The sequence below is a fragment of the Phascolarctos cinereus genome, unplaced genomic scaffold (assembly GCF_003287225.1).
Source record: "Phascolarctos cinereus isolate Bilbo 61053 unplaced genomic scaffold, phaCin_HiC Scaffold_4;HRSCAF=312, whole genome shotgun sequence".
Taxonomy (NCBI): Eukaryota; Metazoa; Chordata; class Mammalia; order Diprotodontia; family Phascolarctidae; genus Phascolarctos; species Phascolarctos cinereus.
In genome coordinates this window covers 378,366,650-378,389,049 of record NW_027555847.1, presented here as the reverse complement: position 1 = coordinate 378,389,049, position 22,400 = coordinate 378,366,650, and the positions used below count along the sequence as shown (strand labels likewise).

Genomic DNA, 22,400 nt, shown 5'->3' with positions numbered 1-22,400 from the left:
CCAAGGTAAACTGGGGAGAGCTCAGGCCGCTTCCTGACTTCTCTTTGCCATTTTGGCATAGCCCCCCCAAAAATTCTTTTTTAAAAAACAAAATTCATAGGTGAAGAACCTCCGTCAGATTTAGAAGACCTCTGAGTGACTCTGTCTTTACTATCCAAAATTTCTGAGGTAGAATATCCCATCGGCAATTGCTCAAAAAGGATCATAAATCTGAAAAAGGATACCGTAAGTACTATTTGACAGAGGAAAAACTGTGAGGTGAGAAATGGTTATCAAATAATGGTTCCAACTCACATATAAAAATATAACACGGGAGAGCACACACAGAAATTTACTGCAGGTAACAAGTACCTTACCCATACTGAGGCCCTGGTCGGTGAAGATAAAGGAGAAAGAATTTCTGCCAAATAAGTGGCAAGAGAGGATGATCAGAAGGTGTAACCAAAGCCTGATGAGCCCAACGATAAATCAGCAGTCTCTGAAGAGATGGTACAATAGGAAGCTTCAACTGTGCCTGGGCTTTCTACAGAAGAGGAAAAAGTTTAATTCCAACAACTTATACATTCAACTCAGTCAGTCAATCACTACATTTAAGTTCTAAGAAACTTAGGACACAATATTAAAGTCCTACAAAATATCCAAATGGACTAGCTGAGTATGTCATTTTAAATTTAGTTTGACAAACAACAAAATACTTCTTATAATAAAACACTTATGAACCTCCATTTCTAGAATACATACCTCCTCCAGACTTAGGGATTTGACAGTATTTTTAAAAATCAGATAATTAAAAGATATTTCTACTAAAAAGGAATGGAGTAACATGGAAATCTAAGTTTCACTGTCAAATCACCATCAATCTTTGGAAATAAGGAAGTTCAGAACAGACTTCCAAAAGTTAGAAGTGTCTCAAAAGCCTGTGTACCTTACATCAAAAAGTAAGGCCTACCAGCTGAAGACCTTTAACATTCAAGAGCTGGCAAACTATAACCCAATGGTCAAATCTGGCCCACTCCTGTTTTTTTACACAGCCTGTTTCTATACAACTCACAAGAATGGTTTTTATAATTTTAAATATAATAAATTTTATAAACAATTTATAAACAATTTAAATATAATAAAAATTAATAACATAATAAAATATAAAATAAATATTTATATAATAAATATAATAAAAATATAATAAAAATGTAAAAATCTTTCTTACTTCTCAGGTGCAAAACTATAGGCTGTAACTTGCTAACCTACTCTTTCTAAATCACAAAACCAATGGTAACCATTCCAAGCATGTAACCAACATTGTCTCAAAATAGTTACATTATGGCTTTCATTTTTAAATAAACCTTGGAAAGACCTGGCATAAGTGATATCTATAGCCGTTTAATAAACCATGTTTTTGTTGTGCTCTCCAAACACTTATCCCTCTTAAAAGTTACAAAACTTAAAGAAATGTCTATCCCCATCAAGAGCTCAACCAACCTCCATTTCAAACACATGAAGTGATTGCTTTCTGTACCTTGAGAGCCTGCTCAGGAGTAAAAGTAGAATTAATGACCAGTTCCCCTTCAACAACTCTACGAAGCTGAGAATCCTCTTCAAAGAAAGACTCCATGTTCAGCACAATCCATGCAAGCCAAACCTGCAACCATAGCAAATAGAGGCAATGAAAATGACCAGCTTTTTCTGAATGAGTGAATATGGCTGTAAGTATATAACAGTATTCCGTTAATTTATGCTAATTTTTCTTTACTCTTTTCCACTTAATCAAAAAATATTTGCTGAAGGTGTAAAAGAACTATAGTGACACTGTTTTTGAATCCTCAAATTCAGTAAGCTTGAGTCAGAGAAGACATAAACAAATAAAAGTGAAGAATTAAATTAAAAACAAGAGATGTGATTTCTGGGTGTCAACAGGAAATCACAACTTCACAAAATTTACATGAAAATTAGGCTTATTACAAGAGAAATGAATATGCATGTGGAACCTAAAGAGTTCTCAACCCATACAGAAATTTGCATATTTATGACACTACAACAAAGGGAGGAGGAAGAAACAAAAATCTCTACCTAAAGGGGCACGGAATGGGAGGGGAAAAGGTGCACTAAAAGTGAGAAAAAGATAAAACCTCCCCAGAAGGGGAGGAGGAAGGCAATAGCACAAGCCACATTCTTCTCCCTTGGGAATTACTAGCATATGAAAACATGATGGTCTGCTTATCTACAAGGGTCCTAGCTACACAAGCAATTTCCCAGTCTAGTGCAGATTGACCTGGTGCCTGTCTTGGCTCCCACAGGAAATCCAATTTGGGATGCAAACAAATTACATCAGCTCAGCGGGGCTTCATCCTTGATTCATTCAGGGCCTCCTAAATATTCTGGGTCCAGTGTTTCTAGAAAATGTGGTAACTCAAAAGACAAGTTTAGGGGGCCTCTTAACATTTCTTAACATGGGTCACATGAGCAACAAGATAGGAGACTGGACATTTTCTAATCCTCATGACCTCTCAAACTCTCCAAAATACAAATTATGTTCCAAAGATAAAGCAACTTCAGTGTCTCCACGGTCTAGAATAGCCAAAATCCAAAATTCACTGACTGAAGCTCACTAAGCACCCTCCCCAACCCCCCCCATGCTACCAGCAACAAGGCTGCACTGGCAGGCCCAAGGACATGACACAGACTTACAACGAAACACATCCCTATACTCCTGGTTGCCTCTCTCTCTTTCCAGTGCCGTAGAGACTGCAGCTTTAGGCTGTAGAAATCTGTTGAGGCCTCAAGAGTCAACTTGACCACAGCACTTCAGAAGCAAAAATCTGCAGGGAGCTTCAACCTAGAAGCACCAGAACTGTAAAGCAGTGAAGTACTGATGCCAAGGAACAGAATGAACTGCTGGTGCTAGGCCAGACAACTGAGGAACAGAGCAGGAAACACACTGCCCATGTGGGAAAGGAACTTGGAGGAGGAAAGAAAACTTGGGGAGGTGGGGAAGAGAAGAGATACAGCACTCCACCAAGCAAGATGACAACATTCAGTTGGTGCCATTTCTGACCACTCAAAGTCACTTGTAGAAAAGAGCTTAGTGAAGTATAAATTACTCAATGTGGAAAAGAAGCTGAGATGCTCTGAGATCCATCCATCAAAGAAACCACAATTAAAAGTGGAGGGAGTCAGGAAGTGAGTGATAAGGTCAATATGGGTGGGAGAGTAGGGTAAAACTGAAAATATCAAAGATTTCATGAAGAAAACCCAAAGACCTAGCACATAAATAACAACAAAAGGAAATATGCCCTCCAGATCTAGTAAATGAGTTCAAGTACCTATGAACAAAAATTATGAAACAAAGGAAATGGGTCCAACTCTTAATGACCCAGAGGACTCTGTGGAATTCGAGAACTGAGAACCATAACATGCTATTCCTGAGTGGTTTAGAAAAGAAATAAGAATTATGTGAACAGAATTTACATCCTATACAGCAAAAATAATGAACAGAATAGAAAAACTTGACTCTGCAATGGCAAGTAGAAACAAAAGACAAAATAGATTAGGAATATAAATACACAGAAGTAAAGGGCAATTTAGAAGAATAGAAGCATAAGACAATAATATTAAAAGAAAATAAGTTCATTATGCAAGATGCAGAAACAACCTAAAGAAGAATTCAATAGGACAAAAAACCTTAATACCACAATAAAGCAAATAATAGAAGAAAACTACCCAGAACTTCCATATGTAGAAAATAAAATTCCAATTGAAAGAATTCACAGATGCCCTACAGAAAAAATAAACAAACTCAAGGCTGAAAACTCCAAGACACATAAATTTAACAATTCAATTCAGAAACAACAAATTCATTAAGCCATCAAGAAAAAGATCTTCAAATAAAAAGGAAAGGGCATTTGAATAATGCAAGACTATAACATACCCACTAGAAAAAAGGAGGAGGGTGGGGCAGCTAGGTGGCAGTGGATAGAGCTCCAGCCTTGGAGTCAGGAAGACCTGAGTTCAAATACCATCTCAGACACTTGACACTTATTAGCTGTGTGATCCTGAGCAAGTCACTTAACCCTGAATGCCTCACCAAAAATAAAAAAATAAAAATAAAAATAGGAGAGAATGGAATGTGCTCCAAAGACAAATGGAACTCAGGCTGCAGCCCAGGGTGACCTAATCTGCAAATCTGAGCTGAATCATACAGGCCAAAAGATGAACAACATTCAGTAATAAAGAAGAGTTTGAAGCATTTTTAGAAAGAAAACCAGAACTGAGGTGATTATTTGCTTCCCCCAATAACAGAAATGCAGGAAGAAGTAAATAAATGCAGAAGGCAAGAACAGTAACAGAAATAGAATGACAATAGAGAGACCAGTAACAGACTTTTTTCTAAGTCTACTAAGAAGACAAAAATCTGGAAGGGGGTTCAGGAGCTTTATGGACAAAATCTGGTGATACCCTGCCTTGGCTAGGTAAGATTTGGATATGTAGGGGAGATAGGGAGGGCATTCCAAGTAAGAAAAAGTAAACTGAGGAAAACTACAAAACATAATGAAAAGAGTACATTATTATTATAACAGCAACTTACACATACAGCATCATATGAATAATAAAGTCCTTGCCTCATAACAACACTGTGTTGTTGGGCAGTACAAGCACCATTAGAATTCTACATTTTACACAAACAGATAATGGGACTTGGAAGTTGAAAACTCAAGATAAGCGGAAGAGTCAGGACTTGGAATACAATCATCATCATCATCATCATCATTACAAATGAGGCCAATTTCAAATATGCCATGTTGCCTTCAGTAAACAGACCAGTGTATCTAACTACAGTAGAAGGGGGGGGGGGTTTCCACATACAGAAATTATGTAATCTTGTGCTAAAACTAAAAGACTTGAGAATTTATTTTCCTTCTAAGTAGAAGCAGTAATACTTTACAACCCATTTGCCCCAAACAGGGACAAATATCATCCTGCTTTAACAAATCTTTAACTCTCTAAGTTGCCTGAAGTTTACTTTTTTTAAGCCTGAACATTTTAAATAACCATCTGAGTATTACAATCTTCACCATCTGACTTCAACTTCCTTTTCAAGCCTTCTTATATATTAGTTCCCCTTCTATCAAACAATAGAGCCAAACCAGCCTTCTTGCCCTTCCTCCCACACTGACAATAGCTTTTCCCACCTCAGTGCCTTGGCAAAGGCCATGGACTCACTTCATCTTCGCCTTTGCCACTTAAAATCTCTAGTTCCTTTCAAAGTTCACCTCAAATGCCATTTTTCACAAGGCATTTCCTGATATTTCCAGCTGCTAGTGCCTCTATATCCAAATTATCCCGTGTTTATTTTGCATATTTTGAATACATATATATGTGATATTGTCCAAAACTGTAGAACGTAAGTCAAGGACTATTTCCTTTATGTCTCTGTAATCCCACTGCCTAGCATGATTCTTGGTCCATGGTAGGTGCTTAATAAATGCTTATTAATTGATTAATTCTGTTTTTAACAGAAAAATGAAAGAAAAAAGATTTTGGGAATTTCCCAAACAACATATCAAGTAACTAGATATACATAACTTATATGTAATGTTATTTTATGCCAATGAAACTAACTTAAATAAGAGAGCAAAAAATATCAATGACTTCTTGCTTCTATTTTACCTTCAGAGAAAGTATTTTTACAAGCTCTGTCTTGGTTTGATTTTTGGTATAAATTTGTGATTTCACTGGTGTATGCAAATTCTCTCCAACAGTATCAGTAGCTCATCTACTGACAGAGCTTTCATCAGGAAAACAGGGGGTACATATACTACATTTAACAAAATCCTGTAAATTAATTGAGTGACAGAATGATAGCAGAAGCTACAAATGTTCTTAATTAGCCTTGTACTTTCCTTATCTTAAAAAGTGATCTGATTTTCCTCCCTCTTCATTTTGATCAAATTAGCTGCTTTTTTTGCTTACCAATTCTATTGTCTTTTCATTTTCCATTTAATCTATTTCTCCTTTAATTTTCAAAAATCTCTTTTATGCTAATTTTGAGCTTATTTGCTTATTTTCTAGATTTTTTAATTGGATACCTTAAATCATTTTCCATTTTATTGACATTTCTTTGTAGAGATATAATTATTTCTCTGCAGACTGCTTTAATTGCATCCTCAAAACTGTCTCATTATCACTCTCTTTTGCATAGCTATTATTTCCATTATTTTTTTCTTTGACCCACTCATGATTCAGAAAGTCATTGTAAGGGCTCAGTGTAGGTCTGTATCTTCTGTTTGTGTTTCCTGTATTAATTCCTACTTTTTTTGCATTACGGTCTGTAAATGATGGCTTAGTATTTCTGCTTTTTTTTCACATTTATTCATAATTTTCTGGACCACAAATAATTCTTATATAGCACACAAAATGCCTTATACAGAGAAAATTAGATTTCATTAAACAATAATTTGGGCTTTCAAAAGAGTATTATCATGTCATGGAAAAAACTGATTTAGAAATGAAGTTACTTAAATCATTCACAACACAAGTGAATGAGACACAAATCACTAAAATTACAGATTTAAAGATTAAAAATCACGTGGATGGCACAATGCTAAGACCTAGTCAATGCAGTGTATCATTCTAATCTCTCTAAAGATTCATATAGGATTTCTTTGCAAATGCAATAATCCTATATTAATAATCCTTTAGAAATGCTTACAATAATGACAATACAGAGTGTTTTAGGGTTTTAAAAGTGCTTAACATGTGTTACGTCAGTGAAGCCCCCAAATAATCCTGTGCCATCACTATTATAGGTAGTACATTGTCCTTATCTTACACTGAAGAAAACAGATGCTATAAGAAATTCAACGACTTGCCAGGGTCACAAAGCTATTAAGTGTTCAGGGAAGGGTTTGAATCTAATCATTCTGACTCTAAGCCTAGCATTCTATCAATTTTACTACCCTGCCAGATATAATAGTTCTGTGGCTCACAGACAGACTCCAAATGCAGAAGCAAACATCTGGCAAAAGAGCAGCAGGGATGTGCTTAGAGGGCATAGACTAGGTGAGGTCAAGACCAACTACAGGTACATCATGGAAATAAATCTATTATCCCTCAAGTAGTCTGTATTTCTCTGAGATGACTTTCCATAAAGAATGAGTAATAAGCTTGAGTATTCAGCAAAAGAGGCAACACAGTATAATGACTAGAGATCTGTCCTTGAAGGCCTGGGTTCCCTCTGACATATATGGCTGTGTGACCATGGACAAATCACTTAACACCTCAATTTTCTAGGCAACTCTCTAAGACTCTAAGTGGCAGAGGAAGTAAAGACCTGCACTGGTAGAGGTTTCCTCATCCAGAATTCCCTATGCCAGGGAAAACACAGGTCGTCTCTTTCTCCATCCCTATTTAGCAAAGAAGAAATAGTGAAAATTATTCTATGCTTCTACAGGATTTAAAATCAGTCCTTGAAGAATTCAATTCACTTCAGACTTCCATGAAAATCCTCTTTGTGAAAGGCACTGAAAAACGGCTAAAGACTGTTAAGTAGACAGAGCTGGATTAACAAATTCTAGATATAACCCCTGAGCAAGACTACCTCAAGACTTAAGACAGGAACTTGGTTGGCTTTAGCTCTGCTACTTAATACCATTTGAAATATTCAACAAGCCACAAAATCTTTTCATAAGCATCCCATTAACTGAGATATTGATAAAGTATATGGGAAAGTAAAAAGCCAAGTTCTTTTTTCTTTTTAAGGCAATTGGGCTTAAGTGACTTGCCCAGGGTCACACAGCTAGTAAGTGTCAAGTATTTGGTATGAGGCTGGATTTGAACTCAGGTCCTCCTGACTTCAGGGCCGGTGTTTTGCTGTGCCACCTAGCTGCCCCTCAAGTTCTTTTTTCTAAGAGCGTTTAATTTTAAAAAGAGGTGCTAAGTAAGCTCTGTAGGTCATTTCCATGAGTTCCTACCTGAGAGGGAGCAGCAGCTCCCTCAATGAAAGATGGGGTCACATTGCCAGCCACAATCCAGCTCATCAAGGAAGAGAGCAGGCTCCGGTCACAGTGATAACCTAACGCATTCTGCCCAGTCAGGAAAACAAAAAAGAGAAAAGCTGAGAAGACAATAGGAAGAACTTTAAACAACTTCAACCACAATCTCCTAATATAATAAGGCTCTAAAGCTACCATGAAAAAGTACACGTCCTAGGACTTAAAGGTATCACGGAGCCCCAAGAGAAATTTAATGTGTTTTTTATATATATATCTATATTTTTTATATATATATATACACACACACACACACACACACACACACACACACGCATACACACACACACACATACATATATTTTTTTTAAACTTGCACTATGATATATAGTAAGAGAGTATATGGCTAAAGACACCAAACCTGTATTCTCTCAACCTAATGGATGCATTAGAGCAATTAGTAGTAGAAGATGAGTATGAAGTAGACCTAGGGATGGTAGAATCATTTATAGAATGATCTACAAGCCTGAAATGTAATCAACAATCATAAACAACAAATATTACAACTGTTTTTACCTTGTGCTGTTGGTAAAGTAGTTTCTGTACACAATCTTCTTGCATATACTGAAAAGCTGCCTTGCATAAATGGTCCATCAAGAAAAGAATGGGCTGTTCTCGGTACCAAAGCTGTTGGCTTATGAGAGCCTGGACCCAGAATTCAAAAACAGCAACAGGCCCCACTTCATTGGGTTTAGTGCTTACAGAAATGTGGGCCTGTGGAGAAAAGTTCCAGTCAATCTGAAATGAAATTAACTATGATCCCACCTCCTATTTCCTAGCATTTTTAAAAGCATTAACAAAAACATCCCCTACCTCCACTACTAAGTCTGAAAACTCCATGGTATACCAACATCCATGGTATCAACTAAACTACAATGGTGCTAAACTGTATATTAAATGGAATTCAACTAGAGTTTTTAGGATTATACCAGAAGACAAGCATATGTCTCAAGATGATGATGCCCAATGACAAAGACTAGATCTGTTTCCTGACCTGGATCATGCTGTTGAGAAGCTTCACATTTTCTCCATAGTTGGTTCCTGTCAAGTGCTGAGCCACTTTGTGGGTAACTTGTTGGGTCACTCCTTGAGGAATACCACTATCCAAGTGCAAAAACAGGTGAAGATATGATAAAAACCTACATATCAAATGGAGAAATACAGCAGACATTTAAAGACGTTTTAGGAATCAAAGAAATTTTAATGATTAACAGTTGATGAATCAACAAGGAATGAGAAAGAATTGAACCAATCCTTACTCTTATGAATTGAACCAATTCTTACTCTTAAGAATCTAATCAGAATAAAACTACATGGAGAAGAAAAGGACAAGAAGGGGAGGGAGGCGGAATTAAGAACTGGAAACAAAAATCCTTTGGGGAGGCTTGTACAAATCAGAACAGTCCAATATCATTCACAAATTAAGGTCTACAAATAAACTTTAAGGACTTAAATCAATCTCTTTTAAAGAAAGCCTTCAAATACAAAATCACAAGGGGCTCACAATGAACAATTCTCAACAGCCCTTTCCTGAATATGAACATCCATAAGATAATACAAATTAAATCACAGTTTGCAGAATATGAATGGAAAGACCTTGCTTGGCAAATAGTGAATCCTTTTTTTTTCCCCATAAAATGAAATCCTACTCCCTAACAAATTTTGGGCCCAAATGGGCAAACTGTTATATTTCAATAAGAAAAAAGATTGTTCTCACCCTCAAAATTTTACAAGAAAAACATTTTAGGCAAAAATTCACAAATATCTACAGAAAATGCCTAGTACTCCTACTTCATGTCCATAACTGTACTGTAGTGTCTAATCTCCATCTATAACTTACAATCAAGACCCTCCCCCACTTTACCTGTCCCCAACCTGTTACCCAAACTTATCTTTAACTGCTTTTCATCCAGCCCACTGCTCTGGAAAAAATTCTGGATTTCTCAGTACCCTTCAAACATATCCTATTCTTTTCTACCTCAGCCTCATTTTCTCCACCAATCCACACCCTATGCACTCTCACTGACAGTACAAGTCCCACTGCTTCCATGACACTGCCCCTAATCTACTCTCAACTCTCACCCCAACTGGTTCTTCTCCCTGCTCTGCATTCCCTCTACACTTAGGAATCCCACATTAGTATTCTTTTGCTATTGTATTACTTATTATAATTATTATAATAAATTTTAAATATATATAATTACTCATTATTTTATAGATGTTTCACATATTTCCCACAACACTAGAGTGACGTTAATCTGCTCCCCTTGTATGTTCCTCAGTGATTAATTCAACAGCACATACCAGAAAAAGAAATACACTGAAGATGTTTAAGATAAACGCTAACTCTAAGTTTTTTGTTGCTACTCCGACAACTCCTTTGCTAACTGCTACCAGAAGCATCTTCTCTCTAACTGGAAGAGTTGTTCTTTCTAGTGTCAGGCTTTGGGCAATCAGGAGATATTTGTTTAAACCCATTATGAAAAAACTAAAACAATACTTGAGCCTTTAGCAGATATACTGCTTACAAGCCTAAATACTAATCCTAGGAAGTAGCATGTTTTGCTCCACACAAGAAAAATGTTTGCCAAAACATTATCACTTATACATTGTTGGAGAAAACAAAACATAATGCCCATACCACAAATGGCTAATCCACACAGCACAGGCTATACTTACAGTTCATTCTTCAAAAGGTAATACTGGCAAGGGTAAAACATGGGCAAAATCTTATCCAGAACATGTACTACTGTTCGCAGATGCCTAGACTGGACCAGGATCCCCAACAATGGAATGCCTTCTGCACAAAATTTCTCAATGCTGCCAGGAGAAAAAAAGGTAATATGGTTGTAAGTATAAAACGCTGAGACTGATATGCTATTGTACTAAACATGTTTCAGGTCTTCAATATAGCCCTTCGCTGCTACTAAGAATTTTCAATCAGTAAACAGTAAGCTGGATAAGTTTCAGAAAAATAACTAACTCCTGCAAGATATAGATGCTACTCTTTCTCTAGATAGCCGCCTGATCTATCTAAAAGACATTACAAAAATCAGCCATGTCTCATATCAATCCTGCCTTGATCAGTGACCTAGAAACCACACACTGAGTTTAGCCACTGAAGTTCTTTACTCGTGCTTTTATCTAGAAATCTGAAATGCAGCTAAACTATTATGTTCAGCTAGAAACTACCAACAGGCAACTAGGTTGTACAGTGGATAGAATGCTAGGTTTGGAGTCAGGAAGACCTGAGTTCAAATGTGACCTCAGACACTTACTAACTGTGTGACCCTGGGCAAGTTAATTAACTTTGTTTGCCTGAATTTCCTCATTTGTAAAACGAGCTGGAGAAGAAAATTAAACCACTTCAGTATCTTTGCCAAGAAAATCCTAAATGGGATCACAAAGAGTCAGACATGCCTGAAAAATGCCTGAACAACAACAACAAAGAAACTACATCTGTGTTCAGCCCTTCTACCCAGGGCTAAAAAGATAAAATTCCAAATTTAAAACAGATACTAGGTAAATGAAGAAACGTTTCAGAAAGGGGGCACTCCTTAAGGGCAAGAGAACTGGACAAGATCAGCACCTATTTGAAGCCTTCTTAAAGGCACTCAATAGATTATTCTCATCCTATTAGTCCCCTTTTCTCCATTAAAACCTACAATGACTCCAAACTATCTCTCACAATAACCCACAAGATTACAGGGTCATACATTTTAGGGTTAAAAGGGGTCTTAAGTCAGTCCAATCCTCTCATCTTAGAGCCCATAAAGGCAGAGTGATTCGTCTAATGGCACACAGGTAGTAAGTAGCTGACCCAGGATTCAAACCTAGATCCTCTGACTCCAGATCCAGGAAATCAGAAGTCAGATGTATGAGCCAATATGAGGATTTGAAAAAAAGAAAAAAAAGTCCCACTGTCTGAGACTACTATCACTTGAAGAAAATATTCCTTATGATCATATACTTTGCTTTGATTTTATATTTACAAAACCTTATGATTTTATTCCAGCTTCCCAAACAAAATTCTCTTCTGATGGGCTGACATGAATATTTCAGTCTGCCTGACAATTATACTTATTACAAAATAATAAATTAGCTTTCTGGTACAGATGATTAAAAAATTGAGTGTCTACAATGTACAAAGTCCTTTAAGAACATAAGGATGAGAAAGACTTAATTTGCTCTCAAAGATCATGAGTTTAGGCAGCCTGAATCACCTTCCTCAGGCCTGATCACCCTAGAGAAGTTGTTTAGTGACATCTTAAACCTGTGAGATCTTAGAAACCTCTACTGAGTCCACAAAGGTTAGCAATTTTTTGTAGGCACCTCGTCCTTTGAAAACAAATACTATTAGATATAAGTATTATTCTGTACCTATGGCCCACAGTTGTCATAGATAAGGCTAGATAACAGCCAATGGGCATGCCTGCTTTCACAGCCTTCAGTAGGGGATGAAATGTGGGTGATTCATTCATATCCGGCACAGTGCTGGAGAAAGGAACTGTTGGACAATTCTGTTGCATTCCATAATCATTTTTGTGAAGCTTTAATCTCAAAATCAAGTTCCAAGCCCATTGGTTAAATGAGGTTTCAGGTGTCTCTCCATAACGTACAATACTGGCCAAATACGAAACCTAAAACAATTTTAAAAAGACATCATCACGACAAATTTAATTAATCCCCTAAGTCCCTTTCAGTTCCCATTAGACACAAATTGTATCCATGTGCTAGAAAGTGAATAATGCACTGCTGGTACTCAGTCTTTATGAGAAAAAACAATAATAATAATGCTTACCTAACACCACTTAGGTCACTTGCCAATACTTCATAATGCACACTTAGTAAAACCAAGCAAAAGAAAGAAACTGTGAAGGGCATATGAGGAGTAGGAAGAGTCGTGTTTAGGTACAACTCTCCAGTGGTAAGATGCTTGTACAAAAGCTTTTCCTCAGAGGAAAATTCCTCGTCCAGTCCCAGAGTTTAATTATTGAACAATTTTAACTTGTCATGAAACATGACGCTACCGTGATATAACTTAATTTTTCCAACATCCTCAAAAAGCAAAATTTTACATAATCAATATTTAAGTAGTCAGAGGAAAAATAAATACCTGTTTTATGCTTTCAGAAAGTAGCCCAGCATACGGCTTCTGAGCAAGGTACCTCTGGTAAGCTTCAAGAATCATTAATGCCACTTCAGCATGAACAGTCTGATTCAGATGAAGTGTATCCTTTTAAAAAAGAAAATAATGACAATATACTAGAGGTCTTCCTCTAAGTCTTTTTCTTATACTTTATAGGTACCAGGGCAGCCCTCAGGCTATGTTATCCTTTGCTATAATAACTACAATAACCCTCTAGTTTGTCTCCAATTATTCAAAAAACATTTACTGAGTACCTATTACACACAAGGCGCTATGTGAGGTGCTGCAGGAGACACAAAGAATAAATCACAGTATTTCTGTCCTCATGTAGCTTACAGCTCAGTCAGACAAATAAAACATGCACAAATAACTATAAAAAGGGTACAACATGAAGTGACAATAACAGAGGAACAAAGTGTGAGGTTAGTTTTTCAGGCCTCCAGTTTCTCCCCATTCCATCACGATAGCTGATAGTAACCTCTCAGTTGCCTGTGGCAGTAAAGTATAAGCACTACTGCCTGGCTTTCAAAGTTCCCCAATTATCTTTACTCCTACTCAATTTTATTCCTTACTATACCTCAACACATACCCTGCCATCTAGTCAGAATGGCCTTCTCGCTATCCCCTAACACACACTATCCTCAACTCCATGTCTTTTTTCTTAGCTAAAAATAATAATAACTAATGTTTATACAGCACTTTCAGGTTTACAAGGCACTTTAAAAATACTACCTTCACAACTTTGTGAATTAAGTGCTATTATCATCCTCCTTAAAAATGAGGAAACTGAATCTAAGATGTTAAGTGATTTGGAAGGGTCACACAGCTTATGTGTCTAAGGCAAGATTTGAGGTCAGGTCTTTCTGACTCTTGATCCTGCACTCTGTCCACTGTCATGTAGCAGCTGCTTACTGTTCATCTTCTCCCCCTAGAATGCTTCTCTTCATTCTTCAAGTCCAGTTCATGGCTGACCCCACCCTGCCACCCAGGTTATGTTCCATCCTCTCAAGGATGTCTTCTCCAACTATACCAGCTCAAGCTGGTATCATTCCTTTCTCTGAATTCCTATAGCATTTAAACTAGGAAATTTCACTGTATAGCATTTAATTTGTTCTTCTCCACTGTTCTCAGCGCTCCAACTAGATATAAGTTCCGTGAAAGCAAGGACCACAGCATATACATCTCTACATTCCTCCTTTCAATATCATACCATCATCACCAACATTACAGTGATGGGCACAAAGTAATCATAAATTTCTAACTGATAATCACTCAACTAACAAATGATGAACATAAAATAAGTCTACTGTCTTTTTTCCTAGTCAGAATTATATAACTTCAAAGAATTATATAATTTTTAAGACCATATATTCTGCTCCCATCATTTTATGGATAAGAAAATGAGGCCCGGGGAAGAGAGTGATATGATAAAAGTGTTTTTAAAACAGTAAGTTGGTAGCTTTGTGAAGGACATATAAGAGAAGAAAGAAAAATATAAAGGCTAAGAGGGTATCATAAGTGGGTATATATATCAAATAATACGTGTCTAAGTATTAATGAAAGCATGCTCAATTTGTTACAATTCATTTTCACTTAAGGGCAAGTTCACGTTACAAAGAAGAAAGTGAAAAAAATTCTAAATTCTGAAGTAGATAAAAATTATTTACCTTAGAAAGAAAAGCATTTATATAATAGCCTCATAATTTATTATCACTAAAATCACATTGTTTTATTAAAAAATATGCCTTTGAAACCACAGAATTGGCCATTTCCATAGCATACTGTTTAAGGCATACCTGTTCTCCAAATCCCCAATTCATTCCTTCCAGAATAACACAAGCCAATTTATTCTTCACAGCTGACAAACTGTAATTCAGTAACCAATCCCGCATCACAGCTATTTCAGAGGTAGATGGTTGCCACAGATACAAAGGCAGCTCTTTGAACAAGTATAGGGAAACCTTAGTAAAAGGGGATAAAAAAATTAATGAAGATCAAGAATTAATATAAAGATACGAGTAGTAATGGAGAAGGAAGGAAGAGGGACATTTAAAAATATTTAAGGGAGATTCTAAATTGGAGCTCTTCATTTCTAACTCTTCAACTCCTACTTTCTTCAAAACGTAAGTTTGTTCTGGGGCACAGCAGCATATGTATGTAATCCCTGCTACTGGGAGGCTAGCAGATGGCTTGAACTCAGGAGCTCTAAGCTATAGCAGGGCTAAAGTCAACTAGGTACCTGAACTAAGTCAATCAATGAGTTGATGGGTAGGGGGAATGGAAGTAGGAAGAGAGAGGTCCGCCAGGCTGCATAAGGAAAAGTCAAACTGACCCACATCAGCTTCCTAGCTGACCAGCAGTAGGATTAGGTCCGTGAGTGTACATTGTAACGTTCAGCCTGAGTGAGATAGAGGGAACTAGGCTAAAAAAAAAAAAAATCTTGTTTTTGTTTCTTTGTTTTTTAAAACAAGGGAAATAGAAAACAAGAGGAACTATCAACACAAAATGGGAAACATGGGGGCAGCTGGGTGGCATAGTGGATAGAGCACCTGCCCTGAAGTCAGGAGGACCCAAGTTCAAATCTGGCCTCAGACCAAACACTTGACACTTACTAGCTGTGTGACCTTGGGTAAGTCACTTAACCCCAACTGCCTTAAAAAAAAAAAGAAAAAAATTGGAAACATGATTGTTGATACATAAAAGGCAAATTTTGTAACCCTGTTTTCAGATCAATTCTCTTTTTTATATAAGAAGTAGTAACTCCTCATCTGAAGAAAGCCATAATGCAAAAGTGTAGGCTTATAACACTGATAAATGTGAAGTAATAACTCCCTTCACAAAAAACATTCAGTACAAATTTCCTTTATACAGACAAGTTCTCAATTTCATTAAAAGATGATTCCAATGTACAGGACTTTTCAGGAGCATGCCTTTTATTAAAGTCAAAATAAATTTATATTCTTCTAATAACATTCCACTCCAGTGACTCATTGTTGAGTGGAGATGGCTCTGGGTTCTTAAAGATTATGCCAGGAGAGGGTAAACTGGAAAGAAATCTGATAGAAATTAGGTTTAAACCAACACCCACACCATATACAAAAATGAGCTTCAAATGGGCACATGACAGATAAAAGTCATATCATAAACAATTTAAAAGCAAATACAGTTTCAGATCTACTAATTGAGAAAAAGTGTATGATCAAATATGGGATTACAGATGGGTTTGATTAAACAAAATTAAAAAGGTTTTGCATAAACAAAACCAATGCAATTAAAATTCGAAAGGAAACAGGTAACCTACGGGGGAAACATCTTTGCAGCAAGCTTCTCTGAGAACACTGTCATTTCCAAGATATATAAAGAACTGAATGAAATTTCTAAAATCGTAAGCCATTCCCCAATAGATAAAGGGTCAAAGGACATGAACAGGCTGTTCTCAAAGGAAGAAATCCAAACTATCAACAAACAAAATTAAAATGCTACAATCACTAATAAGTGAAATATAAATTAAGGCAATTCTGAGGTTCTATCTCATATTAATAAATTAACAAGTATAATAAAAGTGGAATATAACAAATGTTGGAGGGACTACAGGGAAAACAGACACTAACGCACCATGGGCAGTAGTTCTGGTTCAATCATTTAGGAAAGTTATTGGAATTTATGCCTAAAATGTCACTAATTGTGCATATCCTTTGACCCAGCAATACAACTATTAGACCCAGATCCAAAGAGATATATAAACATAAAGGAAAATATTTATATATTTAAATGCCTCTAGCAATACCTTTTCTTAAAATTAAGGGGGGACCTATCAACTGAGGAACAGGTGAACAAATTATGGAATATGAATGTAAATAATGCCATAAGAAATTATAAAAAGGATAGTTATAAATAAATCTGGGAAGACTGTACGAATTGATGCAGGTTAGCTGAATCAGTTATAGTGGCCACAAAGACACCATGGCAAATATAAATATAAAAAGGAAAAGTCCTTTTAAAACTCCAATTTTAACATTTTACTAAACTGAGATAACTAATCATGACTGCTAATTCATTGCTGGAATTCAATAAACATTAAACAGGCCTACAATTTACAAAACATCCATGTTTTTATCTATTTCATTTTTTAACCTATTTTTTCTATCTGTATCTACTTTAAGCATGTGATTAATATAAAATAAGCAGAACTGAAATTTTAGTGGATTCGTACAAAGTTATGATAGAATCGTGAGAAGGCAGGGACAGCTAGGTGGTGCAGTAGATAGAGCGCCGGCCCCGAAGTCAGGAGCACCTGAGTTCAAATCCAGTCTCAGACCAAACACTTGACACCTACTAGCTGTGTGACCCTGGGCAAGTCACTTAACCCCAATTGCCTAAGCAAAAAAAAAAAAAAAAGAATCTTGAGAAGGCGACAAACCAAATTGGCCTAGATCCAAAGCAAGTTAAGTATTACCAAATCATTAATTGTTTTTTGCGTCTCTTTCCATCCAAGGTTCAATATTGATTGACTTTTTTTTAATCTTTTTCAACCAAAGTTGCTCCTTCCTAGTATGACAAACTTGAGAAATTCAAATAGAATCATTAAAATAAACAACTCTGATTTACTAATGGCACATAATTGAGGCAGAATTGCTTGGAGGAAAAAAAAACAGCTCCAAACAAAGAAATGTAAATAAAAAGATTCTTCCTTCAGTGCACCTGAAAGTATTCAGTCTTTGGCAGATATACTCAATTCCAATCTGTTTTCAAATAAAATCCTTACCATCCCAACTTGGTCAATGGTCTCTTTAACGCTGTCCAAAAGGACAGAAATGATTGCAGGATGAACAGCAGTAATAGCTCCTAAAAGCTCTCGACCAACTTTTGAAAAGGTCTCTCTGGTGGAAAGGTTAACATAAGATACCTAAAGAGAAGGAAGATGGCATTTTTAATATCATTCACTAAAACAAATGCACTTGCAAAGTGTATTCAAGAAAAAGAAAGATTATTCTATATCAAGTTCCAGTTCACAGCTTTATTCCTAAAGATTACTGAAATTCAGTCATACAAACTGTATCCTCAGAGGACCAGCACGTACATGTCTACCCCATGATGATATAAAATACCCAACTAAGTAAAAGCATCCTAAGTCTGCAAACAGGAGAAAAGTTACTTCAGATGGGTTGAGTAATATGTTAGAATTAAAAAAAGGAAGACAAGTTTTATCAATAAAAACAAATCTTTTAATGGAACTACCATCTGTAAAATGAAACTCCTAGTTACAATATTATAAACTACCAATGCTTCTTTAGTATGCTTGTGGGAGCAAATTCTTATTAATGAATCCCATAAATATTTATTAAATATCTTCTCTATATAAGGCACTATGCTAAGCACTACAGAGAATACAAAGAGGACTTTAACATTTCCTGGCTCTCAAATTTATAATCTAGTAAAAAGAAGTAACACACAACTATTGTCTTGGTCTAAATACAGACTGCACAATTTTTGCCCAAAATCTGACTTGTAAAAAACCTGAGTACAACCACTAAAAGTACTCTTAGTACCAAAGACAGCACACTGGGATTATCCCAAGCAGCGGCAAAGCTTCTCCAATACTTATACACATGCCCAAGCCAATGCTGGATGTAGCTGGCACTAGTGTGAGCCAAAACAAGTAGATTTCTTCCTCTTGTCTTCTAAGAAACTGCCAGCATCCCTGCCCTCATAAATAGCAATCTCACAGCAAAACCTACCAACTCTCTTTCCTTCCCCTCATGTCCCTGAACCTAGAGAAACATTAGGTAGGTAGTGGCAAGAGTACCCTTCTAAATCTCCCTCTCCAAACAGTCTGCACTTTCTTGTATAACTCAGTCTCTACTTGCCTAGACTGCTGCTCATAGCAGCAAATGTGGCTCTTGGAACCTCAATGCCACAAAGCAGATTTGTTTTCTAAGTTAATCCCAAAAGACTCAAAGAATAAGTGAGGAGAAAGGAGTCTGGCTGGTTGTTCATCCCAGATTTGCTCACCTCATAAATCTCCAGCACAATAACTTTTATAAAGTCCTCATCCACATTGGTCTTTCTTGCCTGAGCCATCTGAGCAAAAGTAGTAAGAAGGCAAATTTCTTCTGAACTATTCATGGTAGAAATATAATTCTCAAAGCTCACAAGATGCGCTGGGTCTGAAAATTCAGATCAAAGCAATTAATGGGGAGAAGGGCAGGGTAAATAACTACATCACATTAATATTATTAGCCTATTTTGCCATTAATATAGTATAAAAATACAGAGAACTTATTAAATCTAAAGGGCATTTTGTGCTGTAAAAAGGACCTCAGAATCTGAAGAAAGTTCTATTGGAGGTTCTGTAAGCTCCATTACAACTCCAAAACACAGCTGTCTGACTTTAGCCCCAAAATATCTTTTTTACTAAAGAAAAAAAAAACTAGAATGCAAAAAAACTAGTTAAGAAAAAAAAATTACTTGTAAACTGATATCTATTCAGAAAATAGAACTGCACTGCATTATTCAAAAACTGAAAATATGAATCTTAAATACGATATGTTATTTGGTGTTGGTTTCTCAGAGAAAGGTCCCTACATATGGAGTACTGTATTTTGCCACCAGAGGGCAGTACATATATGCAGCTCTGTGGAACATTTTCTTGTGGCCCAAATAGAAACTCTTTGTAGGGAAGCAGGGTAATCACTTGCCTATAACTTGTTGGGTTAGAGAGCTGGGGGGGGGGGGGGAGGGACGTGGGGGGGGGGTTGCCGCAGGGAAGGCAGGGGGTATCTGACAAAGGATTACAGCCAGGTATTCTGACTCCAAATCCAGCCCTCTATCCACTCTGCCATACTTCTCTCACTGCAATCCATACAGAGGAAGCAACTCGACACAACAAATTATAAGTGCTTTGAACACTTTCTGGTGGAACTTTCAAGACTGATACAGAAACAAGCCAAAGATTTTCTTTTTTGTTCAATACATTTAAATTCTACCACTTGTAAGCATTAGACATTCTCTAATACAAAAAACATTTCATAACCTTTGTAAATCAATTGAATTCCCCCTAAAATGGATTTGTAATGGAACTTATCAAGAAACATTTCTAGCATAAGGACTAACAGTATAACCTGCACTGTCTCAGGGCACATATCAAGGACTATGCACCTCACATTTTAAAAGACTTCTCTAAAAAGAAAACAAAAGGGGCAGCTTGGTGGCGCAGTGGATAGAGCACCAGCCCTGAAGTCAGGAGGACTTGAGTTCAAATCGGGCCTCAGACCAAACACTTGACACTAGCTCTGTGACCCTGGGCAAGTCACTTAACCCCAATTGCCTTAAAAAAAAAAGAGAGAAAGAAAGAAAGAAAAACAGTAAAAAGAAAACAAAAGGGAAAGAGGACTGACTGTACATTATAAGCTGACAACTTATGGCACACATAACAATTTTTACTGGTACAGTGGCCAACTCACTGGAGATCAAAGTGTGGATGCACCTAGGGAGGGGAGGCATCAAGTTATGAGGAAGAGACTCTTTCCTACAGTCCTACCGCTCTTCCTCTCTCCTCCTTTCCAGCATCTATACACCCAGTCCAAGAGGCCTAAAGGGAACTGGGTAGCATTAGCATAAGAGATCACGGCGACGGCTCCTCAAAAAGGCTCACCCAGGCTGGGATGACAGGCTTTCCAGATATAAGCATTTCTTCACTTCACTATTCCCTCTCACTTCAAGGAATCATTTAAGTAGATAGTTGCAACACCCCTGAGACAGAATGTAGACCCTACTTCTATTTCTTCATTAAAAAGGAACCAGGAATATACCCACAGTTTTGAGATCAATAAAACAGAACCAACTATGACCTGATGATGCAATTTGTGGATTTTCCAGATTTTAAGTGTTTTTAAATGGATCTTAAGCATTTTGCTGTTACCTAGCATTTTTGCCGTATTGGACACCAGGAAAAAAAGTGAAAATCAAGTTAATTTTACTATGTGTTAAAAATCCTAACGGGGTAGCTAAGTGGCGCTGTGGATAGAACTCCAGCCTTGGAGTCAGGAGGACCTGAGTTCAAATCTGATCTCAGACACTTCACACTTACTAGCTGTGTGACCCTGGGCAAGTCACTTAACCTCATTGCCTAGCAAAAAAGCAAAAATAAATAAATTAATTAAAGTCCTAGTAAGAGATTAAAGTACTGAAATTAAAGGCTAAAGTGAGGTTTGGGAATTAACAACAAATTTCAATAACTACTCTGTAATCCAAATTAATACAGACAACTAACGAGTAGTATTACAGTATTTGAATGTATTATGCTGAAAGAATTTTTAAAAGGGGAATCCAGTTAAGATATATGGGGGAAAAAAAGATATCTTTCCTATGAATTAATTCATTCAACATCCACTTTAAAAGTAAGCTACTAAGCAGGTTGGTTATGGAGATCATAAAATAAAAGCTCCTTAAACATCCCTAAACATTAATTTCACATCTCAAAAGTGGTCTGTGAAGGTAATTAACATATAGTCTCTGACCTCGTGATGCTTAAATAAGCCTCCTAATTAAATCTGAAATGCAACCTGAGAAGCTGAAGTCACTTGATTTTAAAGAACATAGATTTTAGTAGAAAAAGTAATACATTAACAAAAGAAGAAAAGCCAAATGGATTATCACTTAAATGTACATCCTATCATGTCAATGTGTCTAGATAAACAAATTATCCTCCTCATTCCTTATATTTATGTAAAAATTTTAAAAGTATTATCACACAGAATATGTCATTTAATTCTGTGAATTTGAGCAAGCCTTTTTACTTCTATTTTACAAATGATGAAAATAAGTTTCAGAGAGATCTGAAACCATAATAATTATTAAATTATTAGTTTTCCTTTTACACGTGATCAAACTGAGGTTCAGATCAGTTAAAATTGCTAATAAGGGATGAATCTGAGACTGGAAACCAAATCTGCCTCCTGTACCTAATAATGCTCTTCGCCATCACAGTAACAGATTTCATTGGGAAACCCATAATAGTCCACATTCCATAGATGATATGATTTTTACAAATAGGCCACAGATAGATTTTGACAATATTTATTAATGTGTTGCCTGAAAAAAAAAACTTACTTGACAGTGATTAGAACAGTTATTTGGCATGAAATGCCAAATGCAAAAGCTTCTGCAAAATGATAAGAAGAAACTTAATCAAACAGCCACTTGTA

General features: G+C 36.5%; 1 protein-coding gene across 2 annotated transcripts in view; it reads right to left on the bottom strand.

The window, feature by feature from the left end:
* EPG5 (ectopic P-granules 5 autophagy tethering factor) overlaps positions 1-22,400 on the bottom strand; it is a 134,805-nt gene that overhangs the window by 70,757 nt on the left and 41,648 nt on the right. For both annotated transcript variants that reach the window (XM_078153275.1, XM_020985757.2), the window contains exons 12-22: positions 19,207-19,361; positions 17,960-18,100; positions 14,991-15,155; positions 13,162-13,281; positions 12,426-12,685; positions 10,725-10,865; positions 9,040-9,184; positions 8,562-8,759; positions 7,968-8,078; positions 1,517-1,639; positions 357-523 (exon numbers count right to left, since the gene is read on the bottom strand). In XM_078153275.1, the coding sequence (XP_078009401.1) occupies positions 357-523; positions 1,517-1,639; positions 7,968-8,078; positions 8,562-8,759; positions 9,040-9,184; positions 10,725-10,865; positions 12,426-12,685; positions 13,162-13,281; positions 14,991-15,155; positions 17,960-18,100; positions 19,207-19,361 (1,726 nt within the window). The remainder of the gene's footprint in view (positions 1-356; positions 524-1,516; positions 1,640-7,967; positions 8,079-8,561; positions 8,760-9,039; positions 9,185-10,724; positions 10,866-12,425; positions 12,686-13,161; positions 13,282-14,990; positions 15,156-17,959; positions 18,101-19,206; positions 19,362-22,400) is intronic.